The sequence below is a fragment of the Saccopteryx leptura genome, chromosome 10, assembly GCF_036850995.1.
Source record: "Saccopteryx leptura isolate mSacLep1 chromosome 10, mSacLep1_pri_phased_curated, whole genome shotgun sequence".
NCBI classification, from domain to species: Eukaryota; Metazoa; Chordata; class Mammalia; order Chiroptera; family Emballonuridae; genus Saccopteryx; species Saccopteryx leptura.
The window spans coordinates 35463200-35487744 of record NC_089512.1 but is presented as its reverse complement, the minus strand read 5'-3'; the positions used below and the strand labels follow the sequence as shown (position 1 = coordinate 35487744).

General features: G+C 42.5%; 1 protein-coding gene and 1 pseudogene across 5 annotated transcripts in view; both read left to right on the top strand.

Annotated features, from left to right (window-relative positions):
* Nucleotides 1-24545, top strand: part of CPNE4 (copine 4) — a 518608-nt gene that overhangs the window by 468171 nt on the left and 25892 nt on the right. For all 5 annotated transcript variants that reach the window (XM_066350415.1, XM_066350417.1, XM_066350418.1 and 2 more), the window contains exons 10-11: nt 1889-1948; nt 17276-17409. In XM_066350415.1, coding sequence (XP_066206512.1) covers nt 1889-1948; nt 17276-17409 — 194 coding nt within the window. The remainder of the gene's footprint in view (nt 1-1888; nt 1949-17275; nt 17410-24545) is intronic.
* LOC136382395 (DNA cross-link repair 1A protein pseudogene) lies at nt 5513-9991 on the top strand (annotated as a pseudogene).

The window sequence follows — 24545 nt, the reverse complement described above, 5'->3', positions numbered from 1 at the left end:
ATGCTTTGATATCTGGGTGTCTTGTAGACCCCAGGAGGGACTGCCCCTCCCAGAGTTAGCTAAGTCCTATTGATAGCAATCCTTTTGCCTGCAAGCCTGCCTTTAATAGGCAGGCCAATCAATCCAGAGCCTCTATTTCCAGAGCTGCCTTCTTTATTTTCACACAACAAGACAATATTTCTCCTGCCCTATACTACCCCATGGCCAGGTTTTAAACAATTAGAGACCACCTCTATAGCCAGAGCCCACCAAAATGATTCAAACTATCCAATCCTAAATCTGCTTAGCTGCTTGCCCCATCTTACTAATTTCCCCCTCACAGTAAAGACATTTATCCACACCGTCCCCTCACTCCTTCTGCCTCCTGACAGGACCTAGTGCTTCTCCACCTGCCCCCCCCCCACGGCATGATGTGTCTCCTCACCTTTGGGGAGTTCTGAGTAATAAACTCTTCTTTCAAAGGCAATTGTCTCTGGTCATTTTACCTACTTATATATACAAATCACATCCCAGGTATATTCAAAACAGTCATGTGACTATTCCTGTGCCCAAAGAAGCAGGAACAAAGGTCTAGGTGAACTAATTCAGTTGTCTCTGTTGTTAAAGTGATACGGGATTTTTGCATGTATCTGTTTTCATCCTCTATGTTGATCTAACACTTCAGCATGCAAAGTTCACTGTTACTGAACCCATTTCCTTAATAGACAGACAATAGTAGGATATCCCAACTATCAGGCAAAACACTGCCGTAAGGAAGCCAAGAGCAGGCACTATTCAGAGGGCCAAGTGAAAGTCAGCCCTGAGAAAGGTCTGCTAGTAGATGTGTGCCCTCTGGAAGTAGAACCTACATGGGATTTTTTGGGTCAGTCTCAGAGAAGCTGTCCTGAGCATCAGATGAAGTCCAAGAAGTGTCAAAAATCATAGTTACCGATTGTCCAAGTGAAGGCAACTAGACTATAAGCTTCACAACTTCAGGTACCATATCTTTTCTTCTCATCACTCTATCTCTAACATCTAGTACATGGGGGGAGAGGAGGCTCAGTAAATCCTTGTTTAATGAATGTCACCAAGAGTCAAGCAGCAGAATCATAAAGAAGCAGAAATTAAAATCAGAAATCACTAAAGCATATGAAAATACAAATGGTGGTGGTTGGGCAGAAAGCAAGGACCATGCTGACTTCTAGCATAGAGATCAAAAGAATGGACTATGCAGTCCAGACTGCCATCATTTGAGTCCCCCTCTACCATCTACTAGAAAGATAATTTTACCCTCAGTTTCCTCATTTATAAAATGGGCACAATAATAATAGTAGTAGACCTTGATGGAGTTATTCTAAGAATTAGATGAGATAATGGATGTTAAATGCCTGCCCTACAGTAAGTGCTCAGTAATGTCAGTCATTGTTGTTCATTGCATGGGAGGAGTCTAACTAACTGAAAGTTGTCAGCAAAAGGCTTCTCAGGTAATTGTGATCTTGACCCTGCAATCTAGATCACTTGTAGCATTAAGAAAGTTACCAGGACTGGGACTTAGACACAAGGAGCAGGACTGAAGCCAAGTGTGAGACTTTATTGATTTCAGAACAGTGGTGACCCTTGAAAATATAGGGTTAGTCTCACCCCAGAGACAAAGGCTGATTAAAATCACATGTAAACCAAAAGGGAGGGGAGCAAAGGATGGATATTTGCAGCCCTCACAGGCTTGTCTGAATTCGGTGTCACTTTCTTTCTCTTTTTTGATGAAACAAAATCAGCTGGCCCATATTTTTCCCACAAATCTCTCTCTCTGTTCTTTCCTCTAGTTTAGCAGCCTAACTCCAAAGTTTAAGCCTCCGATCTGTAAGGACACAGATCATGCTGTTACTAAGATGTTTCTTCTCCTATGCAGATCCACAAGATGCATTCTTTCTTGGACTACATCATGGGTGGCTGCCAAATCCAGTTTACAGTAAGCTGTTTCCTTGTTTGTTCTTATTCAGGGAGCAAGGTTGGGGAAGGGTGCTGGGTTTGGGGCACGAGGAAACAAGTCTATTAAAACACTAGGTCAGCTTTGTTCAAGTCTCACTCATGCTGAAATATGGTATGGTCACCTGGTTTTAAAATAAATTCACACTTCTGTTTTTCCCAGTGAATATGGTTTTCAGCTAGAAATTCAACCTTAGGTAGTTTGAGGGGAGGCCATCCTCATGCTTCTCATTTTTTCAGTAACTACATGAGGTGTGAGGCAGTAGGCACAGAGTCATATTCCATCATCTGGTGGGAAGGATGGGAAGGAAGTGAATTGGGCTAGTAAGTCCCACTGAACCAGGGTTGATGCCTTTGCTGTATTCATGGAGCCAGAACACAAGCATCGATGTCAGCCCAATGGTTAGTGCCAGGAGTAAGCCGTCCAAATGGTCCATCTGTCAATAAAAGGTGAATTCCAAAAGATTAGAGAACGTGTCTTTCAAGGTTGAGAAATTGAGTGTCTAGACTCAGCGAATGGATCAAGGATCATCTCCTACATGTAATCTATAAGCCCAAGGGTTTACACACTCTTAAATATGCATTTGGGTTGATTAGCTGGCTCTTTTTAAAGATCCCAGGTTGGCCAAATTTGAGAGTCCATCTGCTCTGGAAAAGCTTTCTCCTAGGTTTGGGCAGATGTAACCCCCAGAAAGACAATCCCTCAATAGCAAGAGATAGATCCACTAAAGCCTATGGCAAAGCAACATGGATGTAAATAAGAAATATACAATTTGTACAGTGTCTTTTCCTCAGCATATAGACAAAGATGAAGTATAGTCATGAAGCTCAGCCCTGTTTAGCTCCCTAGACAACTCAATTATGTGAAGAAGGTGAGAAAAATGAGTTTAATTTTTTGTCCAGGTTTGAGCCCAAGCATGTAGACTGGACCAGTGTATTCCTGTGACCAGGAACAGTGGTGCTCAAAAGATTAAAAGGGGCAGTTCTGAGGGGAGAAGATTAGGGGTCCTTCGATAGGTCAGTCTCTACCCAGCAAGAGACTTGTCCTCTGCTAGAATCTCAGCATCTCAGATGGGTTTACCTATCCTGCCTCTGAATTAAGTTATAGGACTTCATTATAGAAATTGGTCATTTCTTTAAGGTCTAAGGTTCTTTAAAGCCTCCCCCCACCCCGAGCCCTCCTACATGCACAATGGCACACAGAAGGCAGCAAATATCTCACTGCAGCCTACACATCTAACTCCAGCTATCCCACAGGCTCACTGTCACTCTGGGTATACGCGAACGACATAGAAAAGCCAGCAATGTCATAAAGGAGAGCTGCTGGAAATAGTGTCCCGAGATCTTAGGCAGAGGAGTGATTTCAGGAAACTATTTATAGGTTTTCAAGGGAAAACTCTATTGATTTGGGTTTGTTTTAGATTCTATAGATCCTGTGCTCTTGAACAACACTTTATTCAACCTCCAGGGCCTTGCTTTGCCCTTGGAGTTGTGCTGCAAGGAATCAGCCCCCCATAAAAACCAGCAGTTTAACCCCACAGGTGCCCCAGGTCTCCATCCTGATTTACAGAAGTCTGCCTAGTCTTCCTGACACAGAAGATTGCCCTCTCGGCTTGAATCTCTTCTCTTTCTCACTCTTTTTTTTTTATTTATTCATTTTAGAGAGGAGAGGGAGAGACAGAGGGAGAGAGAGGAGAGAGAGACAGAGAGAGAGAAGGGGGGGAGGAGCTGGAAGCATCAACTCCCATATGTGCCTTGACCAGGCAAGCCCAGGGTTTTGAACCAGCGACCTCAGCATTTCCAGGTCGACGCTTTATCCACTGCGCCACCACAGGTCAGGCCTCTTTCTCACTCTTGCTGACCCTCCTCAACATGGAGGTACCTCTTTAACGGGTCTCAGCTCCTCCTGTGTCAACTGATGGACCTGCAGGGTGGGAGGGGGGCTCTGGAGTGAGTCTGGAACAAGGGATGAAAAGAGGATGAGACTGTACCGATAAATGTGGAGAAAGGGTCAGGCCATCATCAGCATCTGCTACGAAGCCCTTCCCCTGCAGGCCTTCGGGCTGGGGCCTCAGAAGCAGGTTGTGAGGTGTTCTGTCTGGAGTTTTCTACTAAAGAATACATACCAGTCACTTCAATGTCACTTTCCTCCAAAATTAACCCAGCTTTCTCATTCATTTCTTTTTGCTCAGGCAGTACAAGCTAATACATTAGTATAAGCTGTAATGCAAACTACTAATAAAAATTAAAATGGCTTATTTAATTTTGTCTATAAGTGTTTATCATCTGTCCCGTAATTCTGTTGAAACCATCTGGCAGCATGAAAGGAGAGTGGCAGAGGGATTGAAATGAGAAGAGGGCTCCCTGGCACAGACACAGGCAGAGCAGGGAGAGAGGGAAAAAAGATGTTTGTTGCAGTCAGAAACTCCCGTTGGCACAGACTTTAATGAAGCCCGGGAGCTTTAGCCAAGGTGAACTTTCTGTCTCCCTGGAGACAGACCTCCAGGGGCTCGCAGTGAAATAAAGTGCTGTGTGTTCCCTCCACTCTGACCCTGTTCTGCCTCTCCCCGACACCCCAGGAGGCCTTCCTCTCTGGATGGATTAGCCAGGCTCTTCTGTTCAGGGATTTGGGTTGGCTTTGACCAATGGGAAGAATCCACCCGAGATCAAAGAATAAGCGGAGAGAGAGGTTGAGGCACTCCAGCTCTCTGCCTGCCAGGCCACGGCGAGACCTCTACAGAAGGTCACAGCTCCTGTCAGGCGCCTTGTTCTGAAGGTAGTGCTCTTGCTAAGTTCTAGTAGCTGCTTCTTCCTATCCTTTCTTGTCGGTCCCCCTTAACCTTTTTGAATGGTCTTTTCATTACACTCTCCCTGATCATCCCTTTTGAGTGGGCCATTTGTTTCCCATCGAGACTCTCACCAATACACATTACAAACGGGTGACCAGAAAGCTTTTGCATCTTCCACAGGTGACTGGTGCTTCTGGTTCAACCTTCACCTTCCCTTCAGGTGCCAGGCTGCTGTATCTTAGGTGCTCAAAACACGTTTGTTGGGTTATAATGAATCGAATCCAAAATCTTCAAGAAGACACAAGGTTTAGGGAAAATAAAATATTGGATGAATAAATATGATACTAGATTTGGCTTTACAAAGTACCCCAATGGACTTAAATGGTTATGCATCTATCTAGTCTAATGATAAATACTGAACCCTTAATATGAATGAGCAGGGTGTATTTAGACGAGTGAGAGGGAAGTATTTTGGAATAAGAAAATTGAAGGGCTTTGAGTTCCTTATGTTCCTGATAAGAAAATGTCCAGGATGCTCCTGAGCAGGACACTGAAGCAGTCGGCCACAGGCTTCAGGGAAACAAATCTGCGAGCATTTGGTGAAAGGCAAGATAGTGGTGAAGGGACTTTGAAAGATGAAACAGGAAGAGATTAAAGCCCACTGTGACAGTCCTGGGGACAGGTAATAAGAGGCTACATGAGAGGGGCAGCCAAAGGAAGAGGCACTGTGGAAAGAGAGTCAGTCACCTTGGCCTACGATGCTAAGAGAAAAACCATGGAGAGTGAGCCCAGGAGGACTCCGGTCTTTTGTGCTGACTGACAGGGCATGGCTGTCCTCCTCGTGGAGATATGGAACTCAAGAGGGGCTGCTGGACAAGATGATGAATCCGTTTGTGGACATATTGGAGGAACTTTCAGATATCCCCGTGGAGATGGCACTTTATAAAAATGGACCTGTGTTTCAGGAGAGAGGTGGAAGCTACACATATGTGTGTCTAGATGAGATGGCCAAAAGAAGATTATGGAAAGCAAAGGGGCATGGTGACAGAAAATTATAGAAGAGATGCATTTGGTAGCCAGGGAGAAAAAGAAGAGATGCCAGAAGAAAAGGCCCAAGAGGAGGCACTAACTCAAATGCTTAGGAGGAAAAGGTTACAAGTGCAAGGGTGAGCCTGACCAGGTGGAAGCTCAGTGGATAGAGCATCAGCCTGGGACACTGAGGATCCAGGTTTGAAACCCCAAGGTCACCGGCTTGAGTGCAGTATCGCTGGCTTGAGTGTGGGATCATAGACATGACCCCATGGTGGCTGGCTTGAGCTTGAAGCCCTAGATCTCTGCTTGAGCCCAAGATCGCTGACTTAAACAAGGGGTCACTGGCTCAGCTGGAGCCCCCCAGTCAAAACACATGAGAAAGCAATCAATGAATGACTAAGGTGCTGAAACAAAGAATTGATGCTTCTCATCTCTCTCCGTTCCTGTCGGTCTGTCCCTGTCTGTCTGTTTCCCTCTCTCTCTCTCTCTCTCTCTCTCTCTCCCTCACTCACTAAAAAAATAAAAATAGAATAAAAAAATATAAAGATCAAGGGTGATTAATCCCATAACTGAAAGAGAAATTGGAAGGTGAAGAATAAAAACCAACAGCTGGGTTATGTGATGAGTAGGCACATAGTAGGCACATACTATCTTCAAAGAGCAGTTTCAGCAGAATGAGACAGGGGAGACCCAGGAGTTAGGGGTAAACAGATGATGAGAAAGTGAACACAGTGGAACACCACCATTTGTTCAACAAGGTTGTCAGTGACAGGAAGGCTAGAGTAGAAATTGAGGATGGCAACTTGAGAATAAAAAGAGAGGAAGTTTTAGGCTAGAATCTGACCATAGCAAAGGACAGACCCAGTGGAGAAGAGGAGATACATGATGCTAAAAATGAGCCCTAGTCAATGATTCTTATTCTTTTTTTTTTTTTGGTCACTTGGACCTCTTAGGAATCTGATACAAGATCTATATCATCTCACTGGAAAATGCACACACTCAATTTTGCACATTATTTTGGGAGGTCAAGGACACCCCTGAGGACAATCCTTGTCTCTCTCATGAATCATCAAGTGATAAGAACCTAAGGCAACTTTCTTCTCACAGTCATGGTGGAGGTAGATTCAGGTAACACAGACTACAGGGAGAGTCAGAGAGATTGAGTTCAATATGTTTGGCACATGGCACAGCAGCTAAAAATAAAACTAGGTACTAGAATGTCACACGCAAAATAAAAATTATAGACAGTACAGAGGAGACAGACACCATAAGGTATTTGGAAAGAAAGTGGTAGAAGAATTATATGTTTCCTTTGAAAGTTATTGCTTTTCAGATGCATGAAAATGTTCATTGTAAAGCAGATTTTCACAGAGACAAGTTGTAAGCAACCTATATGTATATGATAATGACTAAGATAATAAGATAATCACAGTATCTCATTTAAGTGGACTATGGCAAAGCCACTTTAAATGATAATTATAATGATTGGAAATAACATAGGAACATATTTATGACATAGTATTAAGTAAAACAAATATATATGTATATTTTTTATATATAAAAAGCAGAGCTACCCTATAATTACAATTCTGTAAAATGTTTAAAACATTTGTCTATATGTAAACGATAACTAGAAAGGAAAAGAGAAAGAAAATATGACTTAATGGGCTAGTGGAATCTTTGAGGGACAAGGATTGTCCTCAGGGGTGCCCTTGACCTCCCAAAATTATGTGCAGAATTGGGTGTGTGCATTTTCCAATGAAAGGATATAAATCTTGTATCACATTCTCAAGTGGTTCATGTGACCTCCCCCCCCAAAAAATAATATTTTCATATGATTCTCAAATAGCCATTTTTATTATTTGTCATTTTTAGAAATTAAAGATGGTACTGCTTTTTTTTTACCTCTGATTTTATGGTCCACATTTTAATAATATAATGGGATACAATATTATAAGCTAAATGTAGCTTCTCTCAGATTAACCTTGAAACCTAACTAAGAGATCACCTGTTACAAGTTCTCTCAGGAAATCTTTCCTAACCCTGACACATTTAGGCCATCCTATGTCCATGCTGTGTCCCAGTTTAAGTTTGAAATCTTATAGCCCAGATTAAACCCTGGCAGGCGCCTGTGTAGACCTCTGAGGAATAAGAATGAGTGCTGGGTTGAGGAGGGAGAAGAATGCTTTGCAATTTCCTGAAGTCGTTACCTCACAGGTCTTTTCTATCTAGTCTAGGTTCCTATTTCTTTGCCCCCTGTGGAGTTTTGATGAAATAGAAAAACCATCAGAATTTAACCCATCATTTAAGAAATGGTCCAAACTCTACTGCTGCTAAGTCTTTGAAAATGTTGCCATCTGGTCCTCAGTGTAATGCAACACACCCTTCTACCGAGGTAATGAAGTAAATGGATATTGGTGTGTATTTTTTTGGTCTACCATCTAAAAAAAAAAAAAGAAGAGAAAGTGCTGGAGGGAAGTGCACTAGAAGGGACGAGCTTGCATCCAGTTTTAAGTCCTAATGAAAAGAGGTCCAGGCAATGCGAAAGGAAAGCAAAAAAAATCTTTAAGTGATTTAGAATTCGATGCAAAGAGTTTAAATGAGAATTCGCAATCTGAGGGGAACTTTCCAATAAGAAAGCACAGCATCAAAGAAAGAGACTTTAAAAAGTCAGACACACTACAGGAAGGAACAGCGCAAAAGAGGTCAGACTACCTATTAACAGGAGAAAAGCTAGAGCAGTCCATTTAAGTAACAACAACATTTTTGACAAGTCAGCTTGTGGTAAGTTTCCGAGAAGTAACACGAAAATCCCAGAGTCTTCATATGCAGGAGAATTAAGAAAAAGGACTTGTCCATTCTATAAGAAAATATCTGGCAGAAGAGGTCAAACTACCTTATTAACAGGAGAAAAGCTAAAGCAGTCCATTTAAGTAACAACAACATTTTTGTCAAGTCAGCTTGTGGTAAGTTTCAGAGAAGTAACACGAAAATCCCAGAGTCTTCTTATGCAAGAGAATTAAGAAAAAGAACTTGTCCATTCTATACGAAAATATCTGGAACTGGCTTCACAGTTGATGCCTTTCAGTACGGACTGGTTGAAGGTTGCACAGCCTATTTCCTCACCCATTTTCATTCTGATCATTATGCTGGGTTGTCTAAACACTTCACATTTCCAGTTTATTGTGGTGAGATAACTGGCAATTTGTTGAAAAAGCAAACTTCATGTGCAAGAACAATATATCCATCCATTACCAATGGACACTGAATGTATATAGTGAATGGTGTCAGAGTTGTTTTGCTTGATGCCAATCACTGTCCAGATTCTGTCATGATCCTGTTTTACCTTCTCAATGAAGTCCTGTTACACACCGGCGACTTCCAGGCAGACCCCAGCATGGAGTGTTCCCTGCCGGCAGGCCAGAACGTCCACACGCTGTACTTAAATACCACGTACTGCAGCCCCGAATACTGCTTTCTATCTCAGCAAGGTTATCCGGTTTGCCATCAACACTGCCTTTGAGGCTGTAACTCTAAACCTGTGTACTCTTATTGTCTGTGGCACTTATTCCATTGGAAAAGAGAAAGTCTTCCTAGCTATACTGCTGATGTTTTAGGTTCCAAAGTAGGCATGTCCCAAGAAAAATATAAAACTCTGCGGTGCCTCAACATACCAGAAGTTAATGACCTCATCACTACAGACATGTGCAGTTCACTAGTTCACCTTCTTCCCATGATGCACATTAATTTTGCAGAGTCATTTGAAGAAGTTTAATGGCAGATATGAGAAGATTTTGGCTTTTCAACCTACAGTATGGACGCGCTCTAATAAGTTAACGCGCATAACAGATGCCGTACCCCAGACCAAAAGAAACATTTCAATATATGGAATCCCTTATAGCGAACACAGCAGCTACCTAGAAATGAAGCGTTCCGTTCAGTGGCTGAAGCCCCAGACAATCATACCTACTGTGAATGTTGGCAGTGTGAAATCCCGGAGGGCAATGGAGAAATACTTCAAAGAATAAAAATTGGAAGCCGGATATTGATGTTACCTCCAAGGATTCAGGAGTCGTTAAACAACTTAGGGGTAGCTTGTTAGTAATATCTTCAGTGATGTGAAATACATTTATATGAAAATCCTCATGAAGGCCACTCACACAGCTTATTTTCTTATTTGCGTTTGAGCGACACATTCATGGTGCTTGCTGAGTGCCTCTCAGCATCATCAGTGATAATTGAGACTGGCCTGTCTCCCTTGGACCCTTGACTCTTGCCCCTCCCAACAGGGGCCAGTATACTCTGCGTCCAGCCTTAACAGGGAACATAAAGGCAAGTTCAGGCACAAGGATTCATTGTAATGTATAAATATAATTAGATTGAAAACATTATATATAAATAATTATGTGTCTTTAAAATTATTTAGTATAAGACATATTTTTATCAGATAAAGCTTTTATATGATATGAAAATTTTTTAAATAAAAAAAGAGGCCCTGGCAGGTTGGCTCAGTGGTAGAGCATCAGCCTGGCGTGCAGGAGTCCCGAGTTCGATTTCCGGCCAGGGCACACAGGAGAAGCGCCCATCTGCTTCTCCACCCCTCCCCCTCTCCTTCTTCTCTGTCTCTCTCTTCCCCTCCTGCAGCCGAGGCTCCATTGGAGCAAAGATGGCCCCGGCGCTGAGGATGGCTTCATGGCCTCTGCCTCAGGTGCTAGAGTGGCTCTGGTCGCAACAGAGCGACACCCCAGATGGGCAGAGCCTCGCCCCTGGTGGGCGTGCCGGGTGGATCCCGGTCGGGCGCATGCGGGAGTCTGTCTGACTACCTCCCCATTTCCAGCTTCAGAAAAATACACACACACACACAAAAAAGAAATGGTCCAAACTAAACAGTATCTTCACCTACAGCCTCATCATAAAGGGTCCAAACTGTGTCCAAAAACAAAAAACCTACCCCAGCAGGTGATATTGCAAAGGTTGACTACAGAAATATTTAAGCGACTGCAGATGTTGGTTCGCAGAGGTTTCCCTTAGAAAACATCCGAGAGGGTCAAAATTGGCCCATTTGTCACAGGCTGGGGGAATGATTTAAGGAGTGGACTCATTTTGTTAAGAAACTAAAAATGTCTGAAGACAAAGTCTCATCATTCACTTCCAGCCTTTTCTGGAAAGCAGCTCCACGCGTTGGGGCTTGTTGGCGGAGAGCAACCGTTTTGCGTTCTTACTCTGCCAGGTTTTGTCAAGCTGCTCCACAGCCCCGCTTAATGAGGAGAGAGGTGTCCTGGGCAGAAGGGGAGAGCCATGGGTGGCGCCTGTTCTCGGGCTGCCCACTGGGAAGATTGGAGCTCATACCAGAACCATTGGCTTCTGTAAATACATGTTTCCTATCAGACAATGAAAACATCCTGGCCCCGAATACCCACTCCATTCAGGACAGCACCAAGGCGTCAGCAACCACCTCCACAAGAGGGCATTTTTCAGTCATTAGCTTGCTTTTAGTTCTCAACTTCATCCCATCCTTAACTGTCTCCCTGTTGCTTTTTAAAATAAACCTAACCTTTCACTCTGCTCTCTTTTCACTAATGCTATCCGTAAAGAGCACAGAGAAGTCTTGGTAGAAGGCCACCTCCTGAAGATAGATATCTTATCTCTCGCTCCATCAGAGAGACTTTAGAAACCATCAATTGCCAGGAAAAATAGTCTTTAGCTACCATGTACCTTAGACTGTTCATTGCTGTTGTCAAATGATCGAATTGTTGTGTTATGAGCAAGGGAAGCTGCAGAAAGGGGTGAGTGGTAAGGGTTACTGGTTTATGTCCTTATTCATCAGGTAATTTTTTATTTATTTATTTATTTATTTTTGTATTTTTCTGAAGCTGGAAATGGGGAGAGACAGTCAGACAGACTCCCGCATGCGCCCGACCGGGATCCACCCGGCACGCCCACCAGGGGCGACACTCTGCCCACCAGGGGGCGATGCTCTGCCCCTCCGGGGCGTCGCTCTGCCGCGACCAGAGCCACTCTAGCGCCTGGGGCAGAGGCCAAGGAGCCATCCCCAGCGCCCGAGCCATCTTTGCTCCAATGGAGCCTTGGCTGCAGGAGGGGAAGAGAGAGACAGAGAGGAAGGGGGGGGGGGGGGTGGAGAAGCAAATGGGCGCTTCTCCTGTGTGCCCTGGCCGGAAATCGAACCCGGGTCCCCCGCATGCCAGGCCGACGCTCTACCGCTGAGCCAACCGGCCAGGGCCCAGGTAATTTTTTAGTATATATCCCTCCCCCAAAGCTTTATCAGAATCTCTTACACTGGAAGAGCTCTGTGGTTGTCAGACACATGGTGGTGGGGGAGAGGGAGTCTCCTTGGAAAAGTAGACAGGTCAGTCTCAATTATCACTGATGATGCTGAGAGGCGCTCAGCAAGCACCATGAATGTGTCACTCAAACGCAAATAAGAAAATAAGCTGTGTGAGTGGCCTTCATGCGGATTTTCATATAAATGTATTTTCACATCACTGAAGATATTACTAACAAGCTACCCCTAAGTTGTTTAACGACTCCTGAATCCTTGGAGGTAACATCAATATCCGGCTTCCAATTTTTATTCTTTGAAGTATTTCTCCATTGCCCTCCAGGATTTCACACTGCCAACATTCACAGTAGGTATGATTGTCTGGGGCTTCAGCCACTGAACAGAACGCTTCATTTCTAGGTAGCTGCTGTGTTCGCTATAAGGGATTCCATATATTGAAATGTTTCTTTTGGTCTGGGGTACGACATCTGTTATGCACGTTAACTTATTGGAGCGCGTCCATCCTGTAGGTCGAAAAGCCAAAATCTTCTCATATCTGCCATTAAACTTCTTCAAATGACTCTGTAAAATTAATGTGCATCATGGGAAGAAGGTGAACTAGTGAACTGCACATGTCTGTAGTGATGAGGTCATTAACTTCTGGTATGTTGAGGCACCGCAGAGTTTTATATTTTTCTTGGGACATGTCTACTTTTGAACCTACAACATCAGGAAAAGTAGAAACTCCAGTGGCCTGCCTGCAAAAAACGGGTAGAATTTCCATCAGGTATGTTGTATGTCTAGACAACACCACCAAGTACTAGCAGCCCAACACCCAGCTTCTAACACTGATCTCAGGTTGTCCCACTGTCCTCAAGGTGTCATCTCCTCCATCCCCAAAGAAATCTGGCTGCTCCCTTTCCCTAACTGGCATCTATTTCCACATTTAATCAGTCACCTAATCCTATTCGCTTTCTATCCTTAACATCTGCAATCACAATCCCCTTCTTCCTATCATTTCCACCCCACTCTAGTTTGTTACGCATAAGGGCGTGGTTCCAAGAAGACCCAGATTCAAAACCCCAAGGTCGTGGCTTGAGCACAGACTCACCAGCTTGAGCACAGGATCATAGACATGACCCCATTGTTGCTGACTTGATCCCAAACGTCACTGGCTTGGCTAGAACCCCCTAGTCAAGGCACATATGAGAAAGCAGTCAATGAACAGGTAAGGTGCCACACCCGCGAGCTGATTCTTTTCATCTCCCTTTGTGTCTGTCTGTCTCTCTCTCTCACTCTCTCTCTCTCTCTCTCTCTCAAAAAACCCACAAAATTCAAGTGTAGAGTCAACTGAGATAAGTACCTCCCAGAGTTTATGTTCCAGTCACCTCTCTTGCCTGACCTTAGTTTCAGCCTGATTTTAGAAATTTCCTTTAAAATGTATTGTTGCCAAAATCTATGTATGTTCATTTAGACATTCTTTTAATACCACAACATACTCATCCAGGTGATGTACCTGAGCTCAGGTGCTGCCACTGGGTGCCTGCATGCCTGGAGAACCTCGCCCTTACTTGGGAGGCAAGAGGAACAATTACACCTCTTGAATTGTCATTTTTTTAATGGAGGTTTTTCCCTCTGGTCTTTATATTATCTAATTTCATTCTCTGCTTTTATATCAAGACACCAGCATGTTTCTGCCATCACAGGATCCCCTTGACACTCTCAGGTGGTCAGCACGTGGAACACGTATGCAGTATGGAGAGCACAGGTAGAGGGATGTGGTGGTCTTTGATGCAGGGCATTATCCTAAGAAGGAGTGAGGTGAGCCGCAGATACTCGCTCTTCATCATGTATCCACACTTGCCAATCATTTATTTGCATTTTAGATAAACTGGAACGGAATCAAAGGTATCTCCATAACAACATTCTCATATTCTTTGGAATTTTCTAGAGCCCTAACATGTTTTCTTCAGTAGGAGAGATAGAGGTGGCTTCACACCTGGCCTTCCCAGCACTGTTTTTACCTTTGAAACACTAGGTATGCACGTGCAATGTGTCATTATTATGTAAGTGTGTCTTGTCAGGACAATAAGGCTGAGAATGGTGGCCCTGTGTGTTTGAGCTCAGTAAACCCAGGGGAACTCTAGATGTATGATTTCTTCAAACACTATTTCTCAGGCACCTCTCAAGAATGCCTCTTGGAATCTTCCTAGAATTATCTGTCTGTATTTGGACTTCTGTCCTGTTGGGGTCCCTGTGGGTGGGTTCTGGAGTGCTTTCACCTCCTCCTCCTTTAAAATAGATGTTGGTTACACACACACATACACACACACACAACTAGCATGTCATCAAAAGTCCTTGATTGAAAGGACCATCACCTATTGTCTTCCTCTTTTTTCCCAGTGGACTGGCTTTCACCTTCTGGCTAAAATCTATCTTAGAAGGTGTTAGATTTTACTGGTCCTTTTAGGTCACCTGCAGTCATCTTCAGTAACATATCTGATCACTACTGTGCAAGCATTCAGCATGCACATGCACACACACACACACATTTCAATTGTCCTTTTCCTACCTTTTATAACTGCTTTGATCACAAAGAGATGTTCATTCAAGGCCATTCTTCTCTCCTAAGTTACTTTAGTTGCCTCCTAGCTAGTCTCCCTACCTTCAGACCCAATCCACTCCACTCCTTGTAAGAAAAAATCATATCCAATGAGTCATCTCAGGATGTTGATTACAAATCTTCATGACCTCTTGCATATATTCTGCTATAATGGAGGATCAAAGTCTTTGGAGCCATATACACTTGAGTTTAAGCCAGCTCTGTCCCCTATGACATATGTGACCTTCATCACCTTTGGGCATCAGTATCTTCATCAGTTGAAAGGAATAGCAATCTCTACCTCCCAGAGTCTTTATGAAAATGAAACAACAATGCCTGTAACACAGTTAGCATAGAATCTGACACAGAGTAGGGTTTGTTACAAAGGTTACCCCTCTCTTCTTCTCTTTGTTACCTATAGTAGGACATCTATAAGTGGTAAAAAAGTAATGTGCCATTTTTCTTCCCATGATCTTTCCTTTTGAAACACTGGTAGTATTAGAAGTTTATTAGTTGGTACTCCCTTGTTGAAAACATCTGGGTATTCTGAAAATAAAACTTGAATCCTGCTTAAATTTATTTTAAACATTATCTGATGGAGGGGTGAGGGTAAAGGGGGAAAAATCAATGATGAAAAAATAACTATATAGCCTGATTTGTGAGGGGCGCAGTGGATAAAGCATCAACCTGAAATGCTGAGGTTGCCGATTTGAAACCCCAGGCTTGCCAAGTCAAGGCACATACGAGAAACAACTACTACAAGTTGATGCTTCCTGTTCCTCCCCACCCTCTCTCTATCCTCTGTTTAATAAATAAATAAATAACTTTATAAAGAACAAAAGAGGTTGGCCTGACCTGTGGTAGCACAGTGTATAAAGCATCGACCTGGAACACTGAGGTCACCAGTTTGAAACCCTGGGTTTGCCTGGTCAAGGCACATATGGGAGTTAATGCTTTCTGCTCCTCCCATTTCTCTCTCTCTCTCTCTCTCTCTCTCTCTCTCTCTTTCTCTCTTCCCTTTTCCCCCTCTCTGAAAAAAAATAAAATAGTCTTTAAAAACATTTTTTTAAAAAAGAGTTTGTAAATAAATTACAGTTAGCTTTATCTCTTCTAGTTACTTTGGTTCTGTTGTAGGATGACAATGTAAGACATGGGTGACATTTTCTCCCTGTCAACTTTGCAGGCTGAACAAAAAAAACACATAGCACGTTTTCTCTGTCCTACCAGAAGTAACTTCTCACACCTTAATAAATCAAATGGGACATTCCAGTTATTTGCTCTAATGAAATTTTGAAAAATATTTTGCGAATACCATTTCCCACCTACAAGATCATAAGAGAAAACAGAGCCTTCCTGTCATGAGAAGGCCAGTGGGTAAACTCTGCTGAATGCCTAAGGACAAGGGAAGAGGGAACGTGAACATTTCCTTCTCCCCTATAACTCTTCTCATTTTAATCCCTCCTTCCTCCCTACCCCAATTTTTTAGAGAGGTGTTGGCTGTGTTAGTATTTATTTAAATAGTAATGATGTTGGAAACCAGAAGGAACACCTCCCTGTTTTAGCTCCCTCGAGGCTTAAAGCAGTGGTCCCCAACCTTTTCTGGGCCACGGACCGGTTTAATGTCAGAAAATATTTTCACGGACCGGCCTTTAGGGTGGGATGGATAAATGTATCACGTGACTAAGACAAGCGTCAAGAGTGAGTCTTAGACGGATGTAACAGAGGGAATCTGGTCATTTTTAAAAAATAAAACATCGTTCAGACTTAAATATAAATAAAACAGAAATAATGCAAGTTATTTATTCTTTCTCTGTGGACCAGTACCAAATGGCCCATGGATCGGTACCGTTCCGTGGCCCGGGGGTTGGAGACCACTGGCTTAAAACATTTTTATTGTTCTTATGATAAATGTTGGGTGAGTCAATTTTTATTTAGATGACAGTGATGTTGGGGCAGGCTCAGAAAACATTTAAGAAGTTTGAGGATAATGACTACTTGGTGGCAAGATAGGTTTCCCTCCTCCACTTCCCACTCACAATGCCGTAACATTGAGGCATCTTCTCTGTTATAGGCGGCAGTTCTTACATGAATGGGAACCCAAAGTTGAATTCCTTACACGGGGCTGCTGCTTACAGAAAATTTATCACCACCACTTCAACACCTCTCTCTTCAATTGGCTACTCACGAAAATACAACGATAGCTTTCTTAGAGAAACCACACCTTTAACGCAGAATTTGGTTTGAAGGGATTTTACCTGTGGCTCAGAGATGGCATTGTCCTTCCCAGAGAAGTCCTTTCTTAATGAATTAAGATGTTCTGCCCTTACTGGCTGGTGACATGGATCAGCTGCAGCCGGTCTCTCTGACCTACGTGTCAATCTCCAGTTCTGTTTTGGAAAAGGAGAAGTGAGGGCATTGGGGGATGGAAGATCGAAATGGCCTCAACCCTCGTTTGTTAAGTTAATTGATTTCTTCTCTGACTCACCTCATGGGCAGGTTATGTAACATGCTGCTGTTTTCCAACTCAGGCCATGTCTCTCTTGTGTCTTACCCTTCCTCCGAGGTGCATTCCCTTTAAATCTACCCTTCTGCTGTTTTCTCTTCCAGGTAGCTATAGATTTCACTGCTTCAAACGGAGACCCCAGGAACAGCTGTTCCCTGCATTACATCCACCCCTACCAGCCCAACGAGTACCTGAAGGCCTTGGTGGCTGTCGGGGAGATTTGCCAAGACTATGACAGGTACAAGACTTCGGGTTGGCTTAGGCCTTCTCATCCCTCTGTGGGTCCCGATGATCCCTGGCTGATCCTTGGCAGAAGAGTGGAAATTAAGTCTGGTAATTTATCATGCAGAGGCTCCTGCAGGGACAGAATAAAGCTTTGCCCCAAACCTAGAGAAACTGAATTTGTGCCATGTTCACCTTAGTCGCACACACACACGAAAATGTTTTTTTCTCAGGTTTCTTTAATTGGCTTGGGAGACCACTGGATAGCAATTGTGGTTTCCCAAAGTTTTAGTCCGTGCTTTGCTCTTCAAAGTTTGGTTCATGAACTAGCAGCATCACCTCAGAACTTAAAAATCTCCAGCCCCATTCCCAGCCAGACCTACTGAATCAGATCTGCATGTTAACTATATTATCTTGATGATCTGAGTGCACTTTAGAGTTTGGGATACACCAGTTTATTGGATGTTATTGCATCTAATCCTCGTATTAACCCTCGTGTAGTAGGTATTACTTAACAGAAAAGGAAAACTGCAAGGAGGTTAAGTAATCTGTGTGCTGTCACACAGCCAGAGGCAGGACTGAATCCAGATCTCTCTCATTCAATAGCTTAAGCTCACAATCACTGTATTTCACTGACCTCAAAAGATATTCGTAACTTTAGCAGAGGGTATGTGTCTGCCTGAGTGTGTGTGTGTGTGTGTGTGTGTGTGTGTGTGTGTGTAAGAAACACTATTTTGATATCAGATGAGCATTATATTTATTTTTACTGGATGGTAAACATTGACCTTTCCTACTAAGATAATGCCCTATAAGAAGTGATTTACATAAATAACATTAACATTAAGCTGAATTTATTCTGCGGTTCCAGTATTTTCAGATGGAGATGAAGTTTTTCATGTGCTTATTTAGGAAGGCTTTTTGAGGTAGAACCAATGCAAATATAACTGGGGCTAAATCCCAGTTGACTCCCTATTGTGATTATCAGGCAAACCTAGTTAATAACAAATGGCAACTAATTGACCTTTAAAACCAGGAAAATAATAAAAGGAGTTCTGTCCCCCAATTTCAGAGAAAATTTGGGGGATAGCATGATTTCTGTTCTGTCTAGTCTTATAATTGGTGATAACTATATATATATATATTTTTTTTTAGCTTTTTTTTTTATATAAATTTTTATTAATGTTAATGGGATGACATTAATAATTCAGGGTACATATATTCAAAGAAAACATGTCTAGGTTATCTTGTCATTAAATTATGTTGCATACCCCTCACCCAGAGTCAGATTGTCCTCCATCACCCTCTATCTAGTTTTCTCTGTGCCCCTCCCCCTCCCCCTAACTCTCTCCCTCCCTCCCTCCTGCGTCCTCCCTCCCCCCACCCCTGGTAACCACCACTCTCTTGTCCATGTCTCTTAGTCTCGTTTTTATGTTCCACCAATGTATGGAATCATGTAGTTCTTGTTTTTTTCTGATTTACTTATTTCACTCCGTATAATGTTATCAAGATCCCACCATTTTGCTGTAAATGATCTGATGTCATCATTTCTTATGGCTGAGTAGTATTCCATAGTGTATATGTGCCACATCTTCTTTATCCAGTCTTCTATTGAAGGGCTTTTTGGTTGTTTCCATGTCTTGGCCACTGTGAACAGTGCTGCAATGAACATGGGGCTACATGTGTCTTTATGTATCAATGATTCTGAGGTTTTGGGGTATATACCCAGTAGAGGGATTGCTGGGTCATAAGGTAGTTCTATTTGCAGTTTTTTGAGGAACCACCATACTTTCCTCCATAATGGTTGTACTACTTTACATTCCCACCAACAGTGTATGAGGGTTCCTTTTTCTCCACAGCCTCTCCAACATTTGCTATTACCCGTCTTGTTGATAATAGCTAATCTAACAGGGGTGAGGTGGTATCTCATTGTAGTTTTGATTTGCATTTCTCTAATAACTAATGAAGCTGAGCATCTTTTCATATATCTGTTGGCCATTTGTATTTCTTCCTGGGAGAAGTGTCTGTTCATGTCCTCTTCCCATTTTTTTATTGGATTGTTTGTTTGTTTGTTGTTGAGTTTTATGAGTTCTTTGTAAATTTTGGATATTAGGCCCTTATCTGAGCTGTTGTTTGAAAATATCATTTCCCATTTAGTTGGCTGTCTGTTTATTTTGATATCAGTTTCTCTTGCTGAGCAAAAACTTTTTATTCTGATGTAGTCCCATTCATTTATCTTTGCCTTCACTTCTCTTGCCATTGGAGTCAAGTTCATAAAATGTTCTTTAAAACCCAGGTCCATGAGTTTAGTACCTATGTCTTCTTCTATGTACTTTATTGTTTCAGATCTTATATTTAGGTCTTTGATCCATTTTGAATTAATTTTAGTACACGGGGACAGGCTGTAGTCGAGTTTCATTCTTTTGAATGTGGCTTTCCAGTTTTCCCAACACCATTTATTGAAGAGGCTTTCTTTTCTCCATTTTGTGTTGTTGGCCCCTTTATCAAAGATTATTTGACCATATATATGTGGTTTTATTTCTGGGCTTTCTATTCTGTTCCATTGGTCTGAGTGTCTATTTTTCTGCCAATACCATGCAGTTTTGATTATTGTGGCCCTATAATATAGTTTAAAGTCAGGTATTGTAATGCCCCCAGCTTCATTCTTTTTCCTTAGGATTGCTTTGGCTATTCAGGGTTTTTTATAGTTCCATATAAATCTTATGATTTTTTGTTCCATTTCTTTAAAAAATGTCATAGGAATTTTGATGGGAATTGCATCAAATTTATATATTACTTTGGGTAATATGCCATTTTAATTATATTTATTCTTCCTATCCAAGAACAAGGAATATTTTTCCATCTCATTGTGTCTTTTTCTATTTCTCTTAGCAATGCCTTGTAGTTTTCTTTATATAGGTCCTTTACATTCTTTGTTATGTTTATTCCTAGGTATTTTATTTTTTTTGTTGCAATCGTGAAGGGGATTATTTTTTTTGAGTTCGTTTTCTAATATTTCATTGTTGGCATATAGAAAGGCTATGGACTTTTGTATGTTAATTTTGTATCCTGCGACCTTACTGTATTGGTTTATTGTTTCTAGTAATCTTTTTGTGGAGTCCTTTGGGTTTTCGATGTATAGGATCATATCATCAGCAAAAAGTGATACCTTTACTTCTTCTTTTCCGATATGGATGCCTTTTATTTCTTTGTCTTGTCTGATTGCTCTGGCCAGAACTTCTAGCACCAAGTTAAATAAGAGTGGAGAGAGTGGACAACCCTGTCGTGTTCCTGATTTAAGGTGGAAAGTCCTCAGTTTTACACCATTTACTATGATGTTGGGATAACTATATATATTTTTTAAATATATATATATATATTTTTTTAAAAAACTATTACTGCAGGTTCCTAGAGAATGACACAACCTCAAAACCAGAATGTGCAGAGAAACCAACAGGACAGGTAATGGGAAAGGTCCCCTTAGTGTCCTTCCTGCCAGCAGATCTCTGGATTTGGCATGGTCATCGCCAGTAACTCAGATGGGTGTGAGGGCAGTTGGGGAATGAATGACAAGTCCAGTTAAAGCAAAGAGCTTTAAACACTCGGGCTCTTGCTGATACTTCCCCTCCTCAACATTTAGAACAGAGGGCAACTGCATTATCATGACCTTATTGAAGTGGTACCTCTTCTATTTAACCTTGAGATAGTGACAGTGAAGACAACAGCTCTGATTTCCTTAGGCCCCAATACAGGGGAGATTCCTAAAGAGGTTTATAGCATGTGGAGATTTCCACCAGAACAAGAAAATACTGACAAATTGCATTGCCACTGTCAGAAACTTCTTGAAACATCCTCAGGACACCAAAACAGTAATTCTCATCCTTCTCTCTGCCTCACACACACAAATAATCTAGTATAACAATGTGTGCGTAAAAAGACAAGAAGCAATGGAGGACATATCTTCAGGGATCTTAATAACTTTTAAATATTTGAAATGTTTATAAAAGAAACAAAGTAGGTAAATGCACTTGATGCAGATGTCCTACAACAGGTGCTCAATAATAAAGCTAACTGTGACTCTGCAGGGAAGAAGTCTGTATAACAATGAATTGCAGAGAGAAGATTGGTGGGTTGTCTGAAAGTAAGATGCTAATGGCCAGCGCCCTCACCACGGCCGGCCGGTGGCAGGTTCCCAGGATGATCAGGACCAGGCTACCAAACCTCTCTTTCCTGCCCACCCCGCACACCATGTGCGGAGATTCTAATTGGAAGGACGCATACATCTTTTAGAGCCATTATCCACTTATAATAGCAACCAGGCAGAGTCTGGGGAGCATTCTCTCTTCCCTCAAAAATTTAGATTCAGTACAAAAATAAGATATGACACCTTATGGGTTATGTGAAAAATCTAAGCGATTCTTTTTAAAACCTTAATGGGATAATACCGGAGCTGTGGGCCCTGACTGGCCAAGAAAATCGTGTTTCTTTGGCTCAGTGCATCACATACACACACACACACACACACACACACACACACACACACACACACACACACACACATGTATATGACAGCTCAGCATCAAATGGACAAATACCTAAGGAAGAAAAAGATTGAAAAGCATGGGTACTCTTTTCAAAGACTCCTCAGCAGACTATAAAGCATGCTGCTCTCTTCCAAACTGACAAATGTCACAATTTCTCCTTTCTGTGGGTGGATAGACAATAGACAGGCAGTCAGGGAATTTCAAGTCGGGGCTTTGGAAGTAATTTTCTTTCAAATCAAAGTCAGTGAGGTTGATGCTCAAAAAGAAACACTTGAATAAAAACTGACAGAAGGCATCCTTCCCCCTCCACAGCGACAGGGAGGTTTTTAATCCCCATGAGCCTTAGAAATTCCTCCCAGCCTCTGAGAGCCAAGGGCTTTCTTTCTGCCTTGTACGGTTATTGCTAGCAGGTCGTTATGAGGTGATCCATGAAGTAGAACAGCTTCAGAGGCGCAGAAAGCTCTTCTCAGGGTGGCTTTGAAGGGAAGCTCCTTCCAGATATCTGGTCCTCAAGCCCACAAGGCAACCCCACTCATTCTCTCCCCTTCAACTCCACACACATCACACATGTGCATGCACATGCACAGACACACACGCAGACAGACAGACACACACACACACACACACACACACACACTCATATATTCCCAGTTGGTTGTAGCACTTGCCCAGCTCCTGTAAATATCCTGGTCACCTCAAGCTGCTCAAGATCAAGGTGATATCCAACCCTTGGGCCCATAGAGATATGCCTTTGATCAACCACCATGTCCCCTAATAAGAAGACTAGTCTCTCTGCTGACAAGAGAGTATAGATACTGAATGCACTGCTTGGAAGTACGGACGGCCACTTTACAGATGTGGCTGCCCCTGAGAAAGGCAAGGATATCAGAATTGAGGCAGCAGGCTTCCCCCACAGTGTGCTGGGGGCAGTTCTGGGAGGCAAGGTTAGAACTGAAAGACACTCCGGCAGGTGTTTTCAAGTGCAGAGTGTAGGGGTAGAAATCAGAAGGCAGGTGAAGACCACAGTGCTACCCTTTCCTTCCTGCCAACACCAGTCAGGGCTTCTCAGCCTCGGCTGCATGCTGGAGCCACCTGGGGAGGTATAAAACAGGCTGACGCCTGGGCTCCTCTCCAGAGACTCTGACTTAGTTAGCTGGAGTGCATTGAATTCTAATGGGCATCCAGGGTTGAGACCTAGAGTTCGGTCAGGACACATGGGTCAGATGTGACGGCTAAGAGCCTATGCAGGATCTATTAAATGCCAGGCACCTCACATGGTGCCATAAAGACAGACAGAAATGAATAAAGCACCATTTTCCCCCAAGAGGTTCACCATATAAGGGGAGAGAAAGGCACATCAGTGAATGACAGCCCAGGATGGCCAGGGCCACTTTGTCCTTTGTAAGGATGGAGACTGCATGAGGAGGGTGGGGTTTCCTCTTCTGTGGGAAGAGAGGTGGTCAAGGAGGGCCTTCTGGGGGTGGGGAATTCTGCTTAGAACACAGATGGACTTACTCTTGTTATTGAGTCATTAGACCAGACCAAGCCTCCTAGAAAGGGCAGAGTCAACAGGGGTGATAGAAAGAGCATGGAGTCCTGGTGACAGGTGGACCTGGGTTCAGACCCCAGCTCTGCTACCTGTGTTCTCTTCAAGTTGACATTCCCTGAGCTTTGGTTTCCTTGATTGCAAATTGAAGATTGATCTAACTTCCCTTGCAGAGCAGTTATATTAAGTGGTTGGCTAGCACAGAGAGGTGAAGTGCAGCATAGGGAATGGAGTCACTAATATTGTAATAACTAGGTATGGTGCCAGGTGAGTCCTGGAAGTATCAGGGGGGCCACTTTGTAAATTATGGAATTGGCTGACCACTAAGCTGTATACCTGAGACAAAAATTGTGAGCTGCACATAATATACAATGATCCTGAATGTCAACTGTAATTAAAAAATAAGATTTTGAAAAAAATAATTTAGCCAAAATAATAAATAAATAAAGTACCTGGTTAGCACAGGTTCCTGCCTATTGCACATATTCAATAAGTAATAGAGACTATTATCTTCAGTACTCTCAATGTACTTTTTAAAAAAATCAACTGTACACAACAGGGAAAAGAACTATTGTGTCAAATATAAAGGTCATTTTTTTTATTTTTTTATTTTATTTATTCATTTTTAGAGAGGAGAGAGAGACAGAGAGGGAGAGAGAGACAGAGAGAGAGAAGGGGGGAGGAGCTGGAAGCATCAACTCCCATATGTGCCTTGACCAGGCAAGCCCAGGGTTTCGAACCGGCAACCTCAGCATTTCCAGGTCGACGCTTTATCCACTGTGCCACCACAGGTCAGGCAAAGGTCATTTTGAACCTTTAAAAAAAAACTGGCTCATATACTCCCGAAAAGAATTTTATAAAAATGCATAACCTTCACACACTTTTACATTAAAATCTAACATTTTCCATCATGAGTTTAAATAATGACAAAGAATGAAAATTCAAGTGTATTGTGAACATGGACATTTAAAAATGAAACTCGTATAACTTCGTGAATGCATCCAGGAGAACCTAAATGCCGTAGGTGTTTGATACCCACCATCACCTATTTTAAAAATTCATGAA